The sequence below is a fragment of the Petromyzon marinus genome, chromosome 4 (genome assembly GCF_048934315.1).
Source record: "Petromyzon marinus isolate PM22_M1 ecotype Great Lakes invasive population chromosome 4, UKy_Petmar_22M1.pri1.0, whole genome shotgun sequence".
Taxonomy (NCBI): domain Eukaryota; kingdom Metazoa; phylum Chordata; class Hyperoartia; order Petromyzontiformes; family Petromyzontidae; genus Petromyzon; species Petromyzon marinus.
The window spans coordinates 6,859,186-6,876,966 of NC_133670.1; the positions used below are offsets into that span (position 1 = coordinate 6,859,186).

A 17,781-nucleotide genomic window follows, 5' to 3' on the forward strand; every position below is an offset into this window, starting at 1 on the left:
TGTAAATGTTGTGGCTTGGCTCTCCGACACACCGGTTAGTGCTGTACTAGTGACGAATTGGCCACGTTCTGTTTACGTGATATACCTTACTAGTTGGCTGTGTCGAGTGGCGGCGGGCTTAACGACACATTTATATATTTTCGCGATCTAACCCAACAAACCTCTCGCACGGATCACTCGACTCAGTCAAATGACACACGCACTCAACGTAATTCACTCGGGTCACTCACGCACACCGACTATTCAGTGGCTCACACGCATGGCACCGAAACAATTGTGGCAGTCACTGAGCGTGCCGAGTGAAGTCTCTAAGAGTATCTAACAATCTAAGAGTATCTACCATTCTCAGAGTATCTAACAATTTAACAGTACCTAACAGTATCGAAGAGTATCTAAGATTCGAACAGTATCTTACAGTGCCTAAGACATCTAGCAGTATATATGAACCTAACAGTATCTAAGATTATCTAAGAATCTAAGAGTATCGAGCACTATCTCAGACTCGAATAGTATCTAACAGTATCTAATAATCTAACAGTATCTAACAGTATCTAAGAATCAATTTAAAGCTTTCGTGACTGCAGGGATTCATATTCTTGGTTCTTTCGGTAAAGTCACGTAGAAGAACCAAGAATAAGTATCTATAAGAATGTAACAGTATCGAACAGGATCTAAGAATCTAACAGTATCGAACAGTATCGAAGAATCTAATAGTATCTAACAGTATCTAATAATCTAACAGTATCTAAGAATTTAACAGTATCTAATAGTATCTAAAAATATAACAGTATCGAACAGTATCGAAGAATCTAACAGTGCCTCACAGTGCGGCAGTGATCGAAATTCAGGGTGCCAAGAATCCAAAAGGGCCCTATCCGAGTGTAACCACGTCAAATGTTGGCATTTTATTTAATACCTTTTACTATGTAATACCTTTTACTGTGTATGGCGATTTTCGAATTCCTAACCACCAGAATGAGTAATATTGCATATGTTAAATACTTTTGTATCTTCAAAGACACGTCCTTGGTTATGTTGTAATTGTATTCGCTAGCATGTTGATGCAAACGAATTATTTAGTAATCTCAACACACTCGCCACCAAAACTTGCCTTGACAAGAAAAAATATAAAGTCATCCACGTTTCGGGAAAATACTCTTTGGCCCCCTGTGCTATGAAGAAGGACAATTGCTTGAAACGTCACCGATTGTGTATTTAGTTTTTTTAAGTGCACAGTATTGTTGAGGAGTGTGTTCATATTGTATTTATTTATGTAAAGGTGTGGTTGCCGTGGAAACGGTTGAAATTAATGCTAAACGTTAACCGTGTAAGCAGACTAAAAATGTTGCTCTATTTGTTGCAGTGTATGATTCATTTGTGTACAAGTCGATTTCAGGAAATATAAACACTATCGATTGCTCCACTATTGCAAAAATTGTTATAGGCACGTTGTGAGAACTGCTGACCTAATCAATAAGAGTAAAGAATGAAGTGAGGCACTTCAAAAAATACTTCCAAAAATGTATGTTGTAATATATAAAAGGCAATTGTTAATAACCAATGTTCCCACAGTGGGCTTTAAACACAAAAAAACATACGCGTACCATACGAGATACAAAAATGTACAATACGCAAAAATATATGTCTTACTTTGTAGCTCATGCTAAAAATAAATCGTGCCAATGCTGCTTGAGTGAGGTTGACAAAAGAAAAGCACATTTTAGAAATTGAACTTTTATTTTCTGACAAATGCAATGCAATCATTCCGCCCACGAGCTTCGTTCAGGATAACATGAAGCACTCTCCAGCATGAGAGACGCCAATCTATTTCACCCATTTAAGGCCTTTTCCTTGAGACAGAGCCAGCCAAACATTTACATAAAGGTCGAGAGTGGTATAGAAGCCCCTGAAAGTTAAGGCAATGTACAGAACAGTTATCATGTTAGTCCAACGTTAGTGATTTCCTGCTCCAATGAGCAATGAGGCCTTGCTAATCTCACGTTTACATTCCTGAGCCAATGGTAGAAAGTCCACATATGTATGGTGGATGGCGAGTCTATCCGTAGGACAACTAGTGCTGACTTCCCAAACGAAGTGGTACTCACTTTATCAGCCCCAGAGGGATGATGGGTTCAGTCAACCCCCCAAGCGTGCTTTGGACACCCAACATTGAGATTGTGTTGTCCCCTCGCTCTCCTGCTGAGCCACCTGGATGGGATGACCGTGTGAATTTAGTGTAGAAAAATATTACCATAAAATAGCAATATATCCCTTGTAAGATTGTTATACTGTAATGTAAGGGCAATATGAGTGTTCGTGTGTCTATGATGCACGACATCAAGTGACACGAAAGGCGTAAAACCCGGCAAATACTCTAATCACAAGCTGAATTCTGACTGGGCGATCACAATCAGTCAGACGGCAACATTAACTGCAACGTTGCAGTTACTTTTCTTTTAAACATATCCACTGATACAGTCAAAATTACAAAAATATGACTTTTAACACAACGCACAAACCCCGTCAAAACACCACCACTGAAAAGAACCGATGCAATATGTGAACATCTTGGCGACACGTCAGAGAACGATGTATAGTTTTTTTTTACATTATTTCTGTCAACAGTTTTTAATATACCAGCAGAGATCATTGGACTACCTGCGCATGTGATACTGTATCGGCATTTCATCGCAAACCATCCTTGATTATAAAACTCAACTTCAACGGAACTATTTGATTTCATCAGGTAAGTCGCACTGAGCTACTACGTGGCTCTTTTTCAGAAGCCACCTGGCCACAAAAGATAGCTCAACGAAGTGGCTTATCACATGGAACTGTATAGCAGCCAAATACTCTAAAAGCATGTTTCTAAAAGTGGAGGGCAAAAGTCCGGAGGACCCGGTGAAAAACCAACGCTACCACGGGGAGAGAGAGAGACCATGCAAACTCCAAATATACAGGTGTCAGTGGTTAGGATCGCACCCACGACCTCCTGTATACCGGGCGAGGTAGTTAACATCTCGCCACCGTAACTTTGAAAGGTACAAGCAAGTTATCAACCTGAGTTGAAGCCAGCACACCCTACCTTATGCTGCGGGCGTGCTCCTGTTAATGTTATATTCAGCCAACGTAGCCAATCAGTGTATTCGGACCCGCGTGGCAGATATAAAGTGAGATTTTCGTTTGTTTGTTTGTTTGATACAATATACTTTGAATGATACAAAAGTATCTCAAAACCCTGTAGAACATAAGTGGACACGCACTTGGACGGAAGCAGCAAAGACGGAAGGTTTTTGCTGTTGTTGTTGTTGTTTTGGTAATGTGGTTGAGGGCAGACGGAGTGAGACGATGGCACAGTAAATGTGCAACGAAGACACTTCACAGAGAAGAGACGGCTATTCTTGGGCTTTGAAGAAAAGTTGAAGTTTAAGCCTTGATGGTGAACAAGGCAAGGAAGGGTCTAGACGATGTGAATGATTGTTGAGAGGAAATGCCAGACCAGGGGAGGAGGAGGGGGGGGGGAAATAAGCGATCTGCCCCTCACATTATATGCGGGTTGACGGGGAGGGAGGGGGGTAACAGAAAACATTGGTGGGTGGAGGAGAGAGGACATCACGGGGAGAGAGAGGGGACAGGCCGGCAAGCAGGGCAGTCTATGGAGGATCTTGCAGACTGGATTTTGAGCTTGTGTATGAATACGGGACGTTTCTGTACGAACAAAACACTGACCTTTTGATGTGAGCAAACCCCACAGAGTCAATTGTGACAGAAAATAATCGAGTGGGTCCCGAACTGGATTTTGAGTCAGTGTATAAATGTGAGTACAGTATTGGGGCAATGTGGCTGTGTTTATTTGTGTGTGTGTGTACGAATAAAGTGTAGCGGTTAGCGCTACGCTGCGCTACGACCAATACCCAGAGACGATTATCTGAACCGATCGTGGGCCTCTCTTAGGTCGACTCAGCCTCAAATGAGTACCTGGTGCGGTGTGTAAACATCGCCACTGGGGAGACAAAGGCGGCCGGGCGCGGTGCTGGCCACCCACCCCCTCGTGTACCGTGCCGCCCTTCATAGGTGCTGCTCGCGAAGAGCACTTGCCCCAACAGTCTGTCAAGGCTATACGGGGGATCTTTGCCTTTGTTTTGTACGGACAAAACCATCGTCTTGTGATTTGGGCAAAAAAGTTATCGAGTCAATTGTGCTATGTTTTTTTTTTCTTTTTGAGTAAATCACGTGCAGACCGATCCCGAAACTGCCACGCATAGAGGTGCCCTTGCTCAGCAAGCTACAGCATGGTGCTGTGGGTATCCCCCTCGCTGGCTGCTCTGAACTGCGCGCTGGGCAGCGACTTCAGGTACTCGATGTGACGCCTGGCGTCCTCTTGGTTGGTGCGCACGTAGTACGCGATGTAAGTGACCACCATGGTGAACCAGCCGAACATGGTGACGAGCATGGCCACGTCCGTGGTCTTGCGCGGCATGTTGCAGAAGTTCATCTTTTCCATCACCTCGAAGAAGGGCCTCCCGCGGGCGCTGTCCACCACGGCCGTGGCGCACAGCACCCCGTTGGCGGTGCGCGCGTCCACGTCCAGCACGGCGAAGAGCTCCTGGAGCTGACAGCCGCAGTGCAGGGGGTTCCCGTCCAGGCGGACGCGCGCCTTCAGTTGCTTGAGCTCCCTGGGAAGGCTGAGCAGTCGATTGGCGGACAGGTCGAGGAAGGTGATGCCCTCGGGAAAGGCGGCCGCGCTCACGCTCTGGATGACGTTGCCCGAGAGGTTCATCTCGCGCAGCTGGCCCAGGCCCTGGAAGAGACCGGCGGGCAGCGCTCCGATTCGATTGCCGTCGAGCAGAAGCACCGCGGTGTCGGCGGGCAGGTCGTCGGGGACGTGGCTAAGGCCCGCGTGGCTGCAGCTGACGGTCCTCTGCGCGTTCGCTCCCAGCGTGCAGTTGCAGGCGCCGGGGCACGGCGGAGAGCCGCGCAGCGGGCAGCAGAGGGTCCACAGCAGCAGGCAGCCTCGCCACGCGAGCGATGACCACGCCGTTAGCCGCAGCATGCTCCTCCTTTCACCACATCGGCCCCCTCCTCCTCCTCCTCCTGCTGCTGCTGCTGCTGCTGCTGCCCCGCCGCCCTCTGTGGCACGCAACGCTTTACAGAGAATGTCTGTCGCGTTTCACAGCGTTGCCATCGAGGGCTCCTCGTCACGGACAACTGCGTGGGGGCATGAAGAGCGCCTGTCACGTGGCCACGTCAGCTGCAAGCTCTGCACACCCTCACAGCGAATGGGCACGTTTAATTTGCAAAGCTTAGGCTGACTTTACATTTCATAAAGTATTTGAAATCTTGAATGTTTAGAAGCTTTCGGCAAAAAATGTAAATTATTTCTTGTTTTTCAATTATACTGTACTTCAAATCATAAGTGTAAATTGGCTATTGTAAATCATACTTTTCGATACGATATCTGAGTGTTAGCTACGAACCAATAATACAATTTTTGAATTGGAACTCATGGTACATGTATCAACAAAAGCCTCGAACACTTGAATACATTCAGAGAAACTGCCGCCAGCTGAATACAAAGAACCAAAAAACATTACACTGTACTTTTTTTAGTATCATCGATACAAATGCGATTACGTGGGGCTATGATTAGTCTGTGTAATATAATCACCGTCCGTGCATTACAGTCAAAATGTCAAAAGCGCTTCTGATTAACGAGCATGGCATAATTTTTTTTTTCCCTTCTACGTGCCTTTACCGAAAGAACCAAGAATGATCGTGGCATAGTGCGCGTCTTGGTGGCTCAGGAATGTAAACGGAAGGCGAGGCAGCTGTTTGTTATTGGTTTGTTTGCTGTGGTCATCATAATCTGAACCGGTGCATTCTTAATTTTCGATCGGTTAAAAATATCTCGAGTTGAACGAATCCAAAACTCAAATCTGTTACATTTGCAACATCAAACATCCGCTCAATAAAGCCACCAGTTTGAGGGTTGCTTCTCCAAAATTTCTGACGGCTAAAATGGGGAAGAAAGGGCAGCTATGAAGTGGGATTTGTGTTCGATACAATATCATTTGAATTATATATATTAAGGTATCTCGAAAGTCCTGTCCAATATAATTGGACATGCACGTTGAGGGAACCAGCAAGGGCACAGTACCGTACAATGAAGACACTTCACAGAGAGGAGACATTCATCCTCAGGCTTTTGAAGAAAAGTCAGGTGCTTTAAGCCTTCACTTCAGTCTTGGCGATGTGAATGATTGTTGAGAGGGAATGCCAGACCAGGCGATGGGGATGCAGGTTAACGGGGGAAGGGGAGGGGGGTGAGAAAGAATCCTTCGTTGGTGGAGTAAATAGAGAGACCATAACGGAGGCGTGAGATGAGAGGGGGAGAGACTGGCAATGTCGCCGTCTATGGAGAATCTTGTAGACTGGATTTTTGAGTTTGTGTATAAATACGGGATTTTTATGTACGAATCAAACCATAACCTCGCTATTTGAGCAAACCCCACAGAGTCAATTGTGACAGAAAATATTCGAGTTGGTGCCGGACTGGATTTTGAGTCAGTGTATAAATAAGAGTACAGTATTGGGGTGATGTGGTTGTGTTAACTGGTGAGTGTGTGTGTATGTTCGTACGAATAAAAGCATCATCTTGTGATTTGGGCAAACCCTATTGAGCCAATTGTGCTATTGTTTCGTACATCATGTATAGACCAATCCTAAGACTGCCACGGATGGAGACCCAGCTTGAGAGCTACAGCATGGTGCTGTGGATTTCCCCTTCTTGCTGGCTGCTCTGAACCACGTGCTGGGCAGCGACTTGGGGTACTCGATGTGACGGCCCGGTGTCCTCCCGCTGCTAAATTCTGACAGCTTTTGGACATTTCTCCTCTGTGGCCTCCCCAACACCTCACTTTCAGATTACAATAGATCTACAATGTTTCCAAAGACATAGATCCCCCCCCCCCCGTATAGCCTATATAGTCTGTTGGGGCAAGTGCTACCACCAATACTACCATCAGACTACTCACCAGCACCATCACCCAGATGTTCAGATTCCTCCGCTGACTCCCAATCAAGTTTCAAACCCTCCAGTGAGCCTCCCGTAAATGGGAGTTCGATCGCTGCTTGTCTGCAGCTGCCTCCGTTGTCTTGAATACCTTTCCCCGTGCCATCTACGATACGTATGTGTGTACGTATACAGAGAGGACTTCAGTCGTTGCACCGATATAGAGACAGTCAGAGTGGCAACCCGGCTCGATTAATCTGGATGAGAGGACAGCATGCCCATCGTTGGAAACTCCCGAGCAGTAACTCCAGGGAACTGACGCGTGGGACCGGCAGTAATTAAAGGCCTCACGATTCGACGTGGAAACGTCCGGAGGTTAAATTCCCACGGTTAGAGCGAGTGAATCTTCTTGGGGGAGATCTTTCCTCGCCCGTAACTGTTGGAAAGAAGTTGGAAAGAAGAACTGATCACGTGGCCCTGCTATCATTGCTTTTTTGGTGGTGGGTTTTCCGTCCTTTCCTCGCACCTCCGATGAGCACGGTTGGCTACGATTGGTGCGAAAGAAGTTCAACATGCATACATTTAATGCCACCGCAAATCCATCTCACGTCATTGCACGTGCCATGGCTGTTTTCACACTGCAACTGTTTAGTCCCTTACAACCCTGGCTTCAATTGATTTATGACTCGAATTATTCTCCTCTCTATTAAAGCATGTGTAATATAAAGCACTTATTCTCTGTTAATGCCCTAGCCACCTGGAAAAGCGTTGCTGGCTACTCTCCCTTCTTAATCACAATTTGATATGAAGCTGTCGATTTTTTTTTTAAATCATAACTTCACTTGGAATTGGATTTGATGTGTATCATTGTCTGCTTATATAATAGTACAAAGGCCAGCTTACATTACTACTATGATGAGCCAAGAATGTCTGTTTGTGTGTAACGCGCGTGACGTCACTCCACGTCGACCAGCCCCCCTCATTAATAATCATGAACAGGTGACGTCCTCCACATGCCCCCCCCCCCCTCATTAATAATCATGAGCGTTTGACGTCACTCCACACGGAGAACCCCCCCCCCCTCATTCATAATCATGACCAGGTGACGTCCTCCAAATGGACCCCCCCTCCCCTCATTAATAATCATTAGCGGGTGACGTCACTCCACATGGGGGGGGGGGGGGCGAGGCACCTCCTCCCCCCTCCTCGGCGTCAACTCACAACCCTCACTACAAAGGCAGAACCCTCACGTCACGTGATCTCCGTCACGCTGTTGGGACATCACAGTAAAAAGGACGTCGTGATGAACAAGGGATTATAACCTTTAAATGAAATAGGTCTGCACACGAATGGATGCAATCTACCCGTCCTTGGACGGGCTATAGGCTAGTCTGTTAAATGTTTGTGTATGTATGTATGTTGAACGTCTTTCGCACCGTATGTGGCCAACCGTGCTAATCGGAGGTGTTTATGTAACTTAATTGTAATTGGACGATAATCAGTCTGAAATAAGGCGACTTTCACCATTGGAGATGTATTATTTAACATTGGTTTACATCTCTGCATGATTACCAATGTCTCATATGACGACACAGTTGTTCTAGCTCCGATTCCTTTCTGTTCCATTGTTGTCCTTGATTTAACTTTACTGCTCTGTGTGTTTAGTTTGTTGTCCTTCCCCCGCACCTCCGATTACAACGCTCGGCTACGTACGGTGCGAAAGAAGTTCAACATACATTTTGATTTAAAGCTTTCGTGACTGCAGGAATTCATGTTCTTGGTTCTTTCAGTAAAGTCACGTAGAAGGGAAACAATACAATAATTAAACAATATTGTATTATTTCCCTTCTACGTGACTTACCGAAAGAACCAAGAATTTCAACATACTTGTTATGCATATCCGACCAGGAACACATAGGCAGTGAACTCAAGCACGTACACCAAGCTCTTAAGGCTAATGGTTACTCCGACTATACAATCCGCAAAGCTATCACTCAAACCATGAAGATGGACCCTCTTGAGGAGCCTTTCAAAACCATCACTTTACTCTACATTGCGGGGATCACAAAAAAGATTTCCAAAATCTTGAATAAACACAAGATCCAGGTCCGTTTCAACACATTACATACAATCCGTGATCTGGTTCCTTCTGTAAAAGATGTGATTCCGGACATACAGTACCCTGGTGTCTACAAATTAAGTTGCCTCTGTGGTAGTAGTTACATTGGAGAAACCAAACGACGTCTCGGACCACATTCGTGAACACAAAGCAGACCTTAAACACGGTTGAACCAACACCTCCGCCGTGGCAGATCATTGTTATAATTCAGTAGCCTCACATGACATTGACTTCTCCAAGACAGAGGTTCTTTGCAAGCCATCGGGCTACCATGAGAGATTCGTTCATGAGGCTAATCCACATATACAAGCACAGAGACAATTTCAACCGAGAAGATGGATTCTGGCTTAGCAATCATTGGAAGGATTTGATACACCATTTCAGGTCTTAATTGATTGTTCACGCTTACGGTGGCTTTCAGACTGCATACATAAAATTTTCGTCTCCCCCCTCCTCTTTTCCGAACATAGATGGACTCGTCCCTCGAAACAAACTGTCAAATCACTATCCGTGGTGCTAACGTTTAAAAATAAATAAATACAAACCGCCACTTCTTTCAAATGTTCTTGCCGTTGGTTTTCACACCTGATGATGACTGTTTGTGTTACAGTCGAAACGTCGTGAGAATTTTATTATTTTATATATTTTATTATTTTATTGTTTCCCTTCAACGTGACTTTACCGAACGAACCAAGAATATGAATCACTGCAGTCACGAAAGCTTTAAATAAAAATGTATGCTCTTTTCAATTTGGTGACCTGAAACATTTCTTGCAAACGTCACTCCTCCAGGTCTCTGGAGTTCTCGCCTGGCTAAACAAAATCGACGCGAAACTTTACGCAGCGAAGGGAGACTCCCCCAGAGACACCCCCGCGGTGCAGGTGCAGTGAACACCGTCGAAGAGTGGGACGTCTCGTGAGCAACTGTCCACCCTTGCTCATTCCCCAGGAGATGTAGCCACGTCTTAAATTGTTACTCCTTTAAAAAAAAATTTTTGTTCAATCCGACCTTTCGAGCTCTCGTCTAATCTTGCATACGGTAAGATGTTCCGGGACTAAAAGCCAATGTCCACGGTCTGCTGACCACAACGAGAGGGCTTCAGGAGAGAGTTCAAGCGGCGTTGCTTCTCCTTCTTCGTTGAAGGAGCGAGGGTGGGAGAACGGGTTGCCTTTTATAAACTTAAAAAACATATTTTACCAGGTAAGGCCCAGTGAGCTATATGTCTCTTTGTTCAGAAGCGAATCGACTTGGCCACAAATGATAGCTCAACGAAGTGGCTCACCATGTGGACATTTATAGCAGCAGCCAAATACTCTAAACTTCTCAATGGTGGCCTCACCTTTTTCGTATTATCGTGTCACCTTAAACACAACAAATGCCGTCACCGAGGCGAAAAAGACATCGTTCATTTGAATGCAGATGTGATTTACTGCTCAGAAACATATATACTGTACTTATGCCAAGCTTTCTTTGCTTTTGGATAGACCGGATTGTTTACATTTTAAGTCAATGTTGTTATTTTGCTGCATCTATTTTACTTTTTGACGGCGCCTTTTTGTTGCGTTGATTTTATGCGCCTTCGTTTTTTTCCTCACAATGTTACTTCGTTTAATGCATTGTGTGTCTTTTTATATTCTTACCCGGCCCCGGTGCTTTGTGAATAGGCGTTTACCCTTTGGGTTAACCGAAATGTCAAACCTTTCCACTCTGCCACGGTGAGCGGCTTACGTACTGTTGGGGATTGCTTGAATCTGTGAGAGGACCCCTTCGTGATCAGTTTGCAAGGGAACTGATCAGCCAATTTCGGTAGCCCAAATTTGCCTGGGCCCTGTCATCTAATCCGTAGGTTTGTGTTGATTTACTGAAAATGACCCAGAGCTGAGGGCGTTCATGAATTTATTGAGTGGTGTATCTAGACGCTCTGCGTTCATGCTTGCACGCTCGTTGCGTTGCGTTGGTTGAGCCTCGGGAATTTGCTGAGTTGTGACATTCTGGGCTATGATTTATGTATTTTACCTGTATGTAACCATTTACTTTTTTAAAGCTAAAATTACTCTCCGACGTCTGCAGCTGTTAGATAATCATGCTTGAGCAATTGCTGAGCTCTCAGTTTGTTTGGTGGTTTCATTTTCGGTCAGATTTACTTTATTCTAGAACGCTGTTGTATATTTAATGTATCGCAAAGATCCTCGTAACCTGTATACTTGCGAAGCGACTTGAGATGCGGTTAGATTTTTGTCACTGCGAAGTGACACTGTGGTATTGCAGCGTATAACGGTGCTACCGTAACCAATGTAAACCAGTCAGACTGCGTTTCGGAAGCGGAAGGAGAAAGCTACGCTATCAGGAGTTTAATTTGACAAGGAATGCTGCTGGTGCTGCTGCATCTCTCCATTTGCAACTGCACCATCTAAATTCATCTCACCTAGGTGGGCATGTTGCATGCGCCTCTTGTTCTGCATTTAGAGTGAGTGAATTTACAAAGGGGGATCTTTCAGCATCCCTCCCCAAATTTAACCCTTTTGCCATGATGCTCATCAGCAGCACGTGTCTGTGTGTTCAGTACGTACTCTGCTTGTCAATGACGGACCTCTGGTTTTACAGCCATAAAGTATGGAATTCTATCCTCAAGTCAATCAGTGTGTCACTGTTTTTAAATAACACCTAAACAGTTATGTTTTTCAAATTTATGATTTATTGGTGCTTGTTCTGGTTTTTATCACATTGCGAATGAATTATTTGATTCATTTTCAAGTTAATCTTCAATTGTATAGTGAAGTTCCACGGAATGACTTGTACACGTATTTATGATGTGCGATATTTAATATAAAAAAGCTCACTCGTAGATATTTTAATGGCAGCAGTTCAATTAATTATCGTCAATTGGCAACCCACGAATAATGAAAACCACTAACAATTACACACGCAGGCTTCCCAAAATGTGTACAGTATAAGCCGCTCTTACGTGAATGGCAATGAGGGTGATTTGTTGATTCAACGGCAGTGGACGTATTTCAACTGGGGAAGAGGAGTTCCAGACATCATCCTCGATGGTCCCTGAAAGGTCAACTCCTCATGTCAGTCAATAACTCAAGTCCACGAGCAAACACGATTATGCACACTGCACGTATCTATTCACGAGCAAACATCGTGCACTACGCAAGTGTGGCCTGTATAACTCGGCGTTTTAGAACGTGAGAACTGGACGCATCGGTTGAAGTGGCACACACCTCTCATCCTGTCACTTGGGGGGTGGGGTTTGGTTGACCATACAAAGGGTGGAACCTGTTTAAGACCCCCGCTTACCAGACAATGCGGTGCCCGAAAGATCACGCACGCCAATTGTAGTCACCCTACCTGTGTGGGGCTTGTTGTAGTTTTTTTTTTTCTCTGGGCACTCCAGATTTCTCCACGGGACTCCTCCACAGGCGTCAGTGGCGCCACGGTGGTGAGATGTTAACTACCTCGTCTGGTGTGCAGGAGGTCGTAGGTTCTATCCCGACCCTGATGCCTGCGGTATATTTGGAGTTTGCGTGTCTCTCTCTCATCATCATCATCATCACGGTGGCTAAGAGATGTTAACGACCTCGTCTGGTATGCAGGAGGTCGTAGGTTCTATCCCGACCCTGATGCCTGCGGTATATTTGGAGTTTGCGTGTCTCTCTCTCATCATCATCATCACGGTGGCTAAGAGATGTTAACTACCTCGTCTGGTATGCAGGAGGTCGTAGGTTCTATCCCGACCCTGATGCCTGCGGTATATTTGGAGTTTGCGTGTCTCTCTCTCATCATCATCATCATCACGGTGGCTAAGAGATGTTAACGACCTCGCGTGGTATGCAGGAGGTCGTAGGTTCTATCCCGACCCTGATGCCTGCGGTATATTTGGAGTTTGCGTGTCTCTCTCTCATCATCATCATCACGGTGGCTAAGAGATGTTAACGACCTCGCCTGGTATGCAGGAGGTCGTAGGTTCTATCCCGACCCTGATGCCTGCGGTATATTTGGAGTTTGCGTGTTCTCCCCGTGGTCGCGTGGACTGTTCTTCGGGTCCTCCGTTTTTTTTTTCCCCGCCACATTTAGAATCAACGTCACGCGTTCAGAGTATTTGGCTGCTTTAAATTTCCACGTGATAAGCCACTTCATTGAGCTACCATTTGTGGTGGCCATGTCGCTTCTGAATAAGAGCTATACAGCTCAGTGGGCCTTAACTGGTAAAATAAAATAAAAATGTTTAGCTTCGTTTCTTTTCCATGAGAAGTTACTCAAATGACAATTGTCCATCAGTCACAAACCATTGCTTTCTCAAAAGACACCATTTGAGATGGGGTACGGTGCTACTCATCTTATCTGCATTTGCCGTGGGGGTGGTCTGTTTGTGGATTATCAATGTCACAGATTAGAGGCGAGCGCATCCTAATATGCAAGAAAATATCTCGTATTATCCGTGAAATTGCGGATAGTAGGATGGCTTTGCCCGGTGACAATGGGCAAATAGAGAGCTACGGAAGAGGTGCCGTGCAGCAGTGTATAATGTAGCGTAGTAGGGTAGTGTGCCTTACCTTACAGCTGCGTTTCAAATGTATTTTGTTTAACAAGGTGAGATCAGGATGAGTCTCATTTGCAAGAGTAACCTGGGGCATTAGTATGCTAGAAAAGGGGTGGGGGGGGGAATTTTTACGATGCATTACACCAATTAAATAAATTGCAGATAATTTTCGAATTTGGCCAATTTGAAGCACACAATGGCACACGATGTCTTGCGAATAGCGTCAGGGGATCTCCCGAACGTCCACTGTGAAGCAGATGGTGTCGGATTCAAATGGGTAGTACACACACGCTGCAGTATTAACCAGGGTGGTCGCTGAGTTCGAACCGCGAAACTAAAAAACTACTATATTAAAACTACGCGTCATTTTACCAGGTAAGGCCCACTGAGCTATGTAGCTCTTTTTCAGAAGCGAGTTGGCCACAAATGATAGCTCAACGAAGTGGCTTCTCACGTGCAAATGTATGGCAGCTAAATGCTCTCAAAGGCATGTTTCTAAAATTTGGAGGGAAAAACCGGAGGGCACTGAGAAGACATCCATCATCTTTCGATTTAAAGCTTTCGTGACTGCAATGATTCATCTTCTTTGGTTCTTTCGGTAAAGTCACGTAGAATGAGAATAAAATAATAAATTGATAAAATAAAATAACATAACACAATAATATTCTCACGACGTTTCGGCCACAACACAAGCGGCCTTCATCAGGTGAAGGGACGAGATTGTCTGGTAGGACAGCGAGATTGTCTGGTAGGACAGCGCTCTCCAGCGCTGTCCTACCAGACAATCTCGTCCCTTCACCTGATGAAGGCCGCTTGTGTTGTGGCCGAAACGTCGTGAGAATATTATTGTGTTATGTTATTTTATTTTATCAATTTATTATTTTATTCTCATTCTACGTGACTTTACCGAAAGAACCAAAGAAGATCCATCATCTCCTTGGGTCTCTCGGTAAAGTCACGTAGATAGGCTCAACGAAAATAACCACACAAAAAAATAACAAACAAAAAAACTACGACGTTCCGATCGCAACACAAGCAATCGTCATCAGGAGAAAAATAGCGGGAAAGCTGCTGCTGCTGCTGCTGCTGAGGTGGCGGGGCTGTTTTAAAACGTAGTCATTGATGCATCACCGTTTGTAACGCACGGACCACGTGAATCAAGAAGTTTGGCTCGCATCGCAAATACGGCGCTCCGAACTCGCCCACTGCCGGATGGATGGCCTCCCCCTCCCGTCGTGGTCGTCTTCCCCGCATCGACGCATCGTGCCCCTTCGGCTGCCATTCCATCACTCGGCTTCGTCCGTTCGAACGAAAGTCGTCGTGTCACGCTGTCGCGAACTCCATCAATGTCCCATTGCATCTGCCACCCCCCACCCACCCACACACAATTTGCTCCGTAACTAACTCTCGGCGAAATTCTAAAACCGTTTTTAAAACAGCCCCGCCGCCTCAGCAGCAGCAGCAGCAGCAGCAGCTTTGCCGCTCTTTTTCTCCTGATGACGATTGCTTGTGCTGCGATCGAAACGTCGTACTTTTTTGTTTGTTTGTTATTTTTTTGTTATTTTATTTGAACCCATCGACGTGACTTTACCGAAAGACCCAAGAATATGAAATCCTGCAGTCACGAAAGCCTTAAGTCAACATCCATCATCCTCCAATGGCCAAATCAGACCCACTTGAATCGCAAATTAAGGAGTGAGGCTGAATATTTGATGTTAAATCGGTGGTAGAATTTATTCACGATAGGGACAGAATTACTTTTAAGAAAATATTCCCATTGGTAGAAAAGAAAGGCACACACACATGGTGCCAGTTGTGGTAACTCCACTAATCTATGACGTGACAAGTACATCCATTGACCAAAACGCTATCGTAACGACCTGAGATGGGGGGGTTGGGCTAGCACTGATGCCCAAATCTTTTCTCTGAGTCGCGCTTCTGTAAGAACACCACTCACTCACTCACCTACTCACAGACAAAGATCCCCCGTATAACCTTAACAAGACTATCGGGACAAGTGCTGTTGGCGAGCACCTATGAAGGCCGGCACGGCACACGAGGGGGTGGGTGGCCAGCACAACACCCGGTTCGATGTTTACACATCGAACCGGGTTCTCATTTGACGCTGAGTCGGCATAGGGGATGCCCAGGACCGGTTCAGATAATCGTCACTGGTATTGGCCGTGAGAGGGATTCGAACTCGGGTCACCTGGTTTTGAGCGCAGTGCGCTAACCATTGCACTACCACCGATTTGACCCGCTCACTCACTCACCCACTGAGCCACCCATCCACTCACCCACCCACTCACTCACCCACTCATTCACCCACCCACTCACTCACTCATTCACTCACCCACCCACCCACTCATTCACCCACCCACCCACTCACTCACCCACTCATTCACCCACTCACTCACCCACTCATCCACCCGCCCATTCACTCACCCACTCATTCACCCACCCACTCACCCACTCACTCATTCACCCACTCACTCACCCACTCACTCATTCACCCACTCACTCACCCACTCATCCACCCGCCCATTCACTCACCCACTCATTCACTCACCCAGCCACTCACTCTCCCACTCACCCACCCACCCACTCACCCACCCACTCATTCACCCACTCACTCACCCACTCATCCACCCGCCCATTCACTCACCCACTCATTCACCCACCCACTCACCCACCCACTCATTCACTCACCCACCCACTCACCCACCCACTCATTCACCCACCCACCCACTCACCCACTCACCCATCCACCCACTCATTCACCCACCCACCCACTCACCCACTCATTCACCCACTCATTCACCCACCCACTCACCCACCCACTCACCCGCCCATTCAACCACTCACTCACCCACCCACTCACTCAGCAGGTGTTGCTATTCACCCGTCCCCAGTCAGTGTATTGCAGTATCGCGATTCAGGCCACGGGGTAATTGAATAATGTATTTTTGTAACAGTGTTTGTTACTGTTTCTCGTTTCTTGCATCGTTTCTGCACGTTTACTAGCTCTTTTAGCCAAATGCGATTCTTTCCATAACATTCGCATTCACCGGAAAAAACCGCCGCTTAAAAACGCGATTCACTGTGCGCCTCATGAGCAACAATAATACTCATCATCGGTACTAATGTAGTCATTGATGCATCACCGTTTGTAACGCACGGGTCACGTGAATCAAGAAGTTTGGCTCGCATCGCAAATACGGCGCTCCGAACTCGTCCACTGCCGGATGGATGGCCTCCCCCTCCCATCGTGGTCGTCTTCCCCGCATCGATGCATCGTGGCCCTTCGGCTGCCATTCCATCACTCGGCTTCGTCCGTCGGTCGACCGTCCGTTCGAACGAAAGTCGTCGTGTCACGCTGTCGCGAACTCCATCAATGTCCCATTGCATCTGACCGCCCCCCCCCCCCGCCACAATTTGCTCCGTTACTAACTCTCGGCGAAATTCTTAACACAAGAATCTATCAACATATACAGTCACCTTCGTTTTGTTTTGCATATATATTTTTTTTATAAACCCTGATAATTCTGTAACGTGTCATTATTTGACGTAGGAGCGCCACGGTGGCGAGATGTTAGCTACCTCGCGTGGTATGCAGGAGGTCCGTGGGTTCGATCCCGACACCCTGACAACACGCGCTGTGTATATTTGGAGTTGTTAGCGAGATCACTCACTCTCGCCGTGATCGCGTGCATTTGTGTCCGGGCCCTCCGAGGTTTCCCACCCAGCCCCACACCCCCTCCACAGTGCAGGAACGTGCGATCGGCAGTATTTGACCACCGCTCTAAAGTCACGTAGAATGAGAATAAAATAATAAATTGATAAAATAAAATAACACAATAAAATTCTCACGACGTTGTGTTGTGGCCGAAACGTCGTGAGAATTTTATTGTGTTATTTTATTTGATCAATTTATTATTTTATTCTCATTCTACGTGACTTTACCGAAGGAACCAAAGAAGATGAATCCTTGCAGTCACGAAAGCTTTAAATCGAAATTTCACCGCTCTAAATGTCCACGTGTGACGAGCCGTTTCGCGCTGAGCCATCGATCAATTCGCTGGTGGCCAGGTAGCTTCTGA

At 46.1% G+C, this 17,781-nt stretch overlaps 1 protein-coding gene across 1 annotated transcript in view; it reads right to left on the minus strand.

Moving 5' to 3' along the window:
* Positions 1 to 1,718: 1,718 nt before the first annotated feature.
* LOC116938800 (leucine-rich repeat-containing protein 3-like) overlaps positions 1,719 to 17,781 on the minus strand; it is a 19,319-nt gene continuing 3,256 nt past the window's right edge. The window contains exon 2 of the mRNA XM_076055307.1: positions 1,719 to 5,260. Coding sequence (XP_075911422.1) covers positions 4,286 to 5,053 — 768 coding nt within the window. The 5' untranslated portion in view covers positions 5,054 to 5,260 and the 3' untranslated portion in view covers positions 1,719 to 4,285. The remainder of the gene's footprint in view (positions 5,261 to 17,781) is intronic.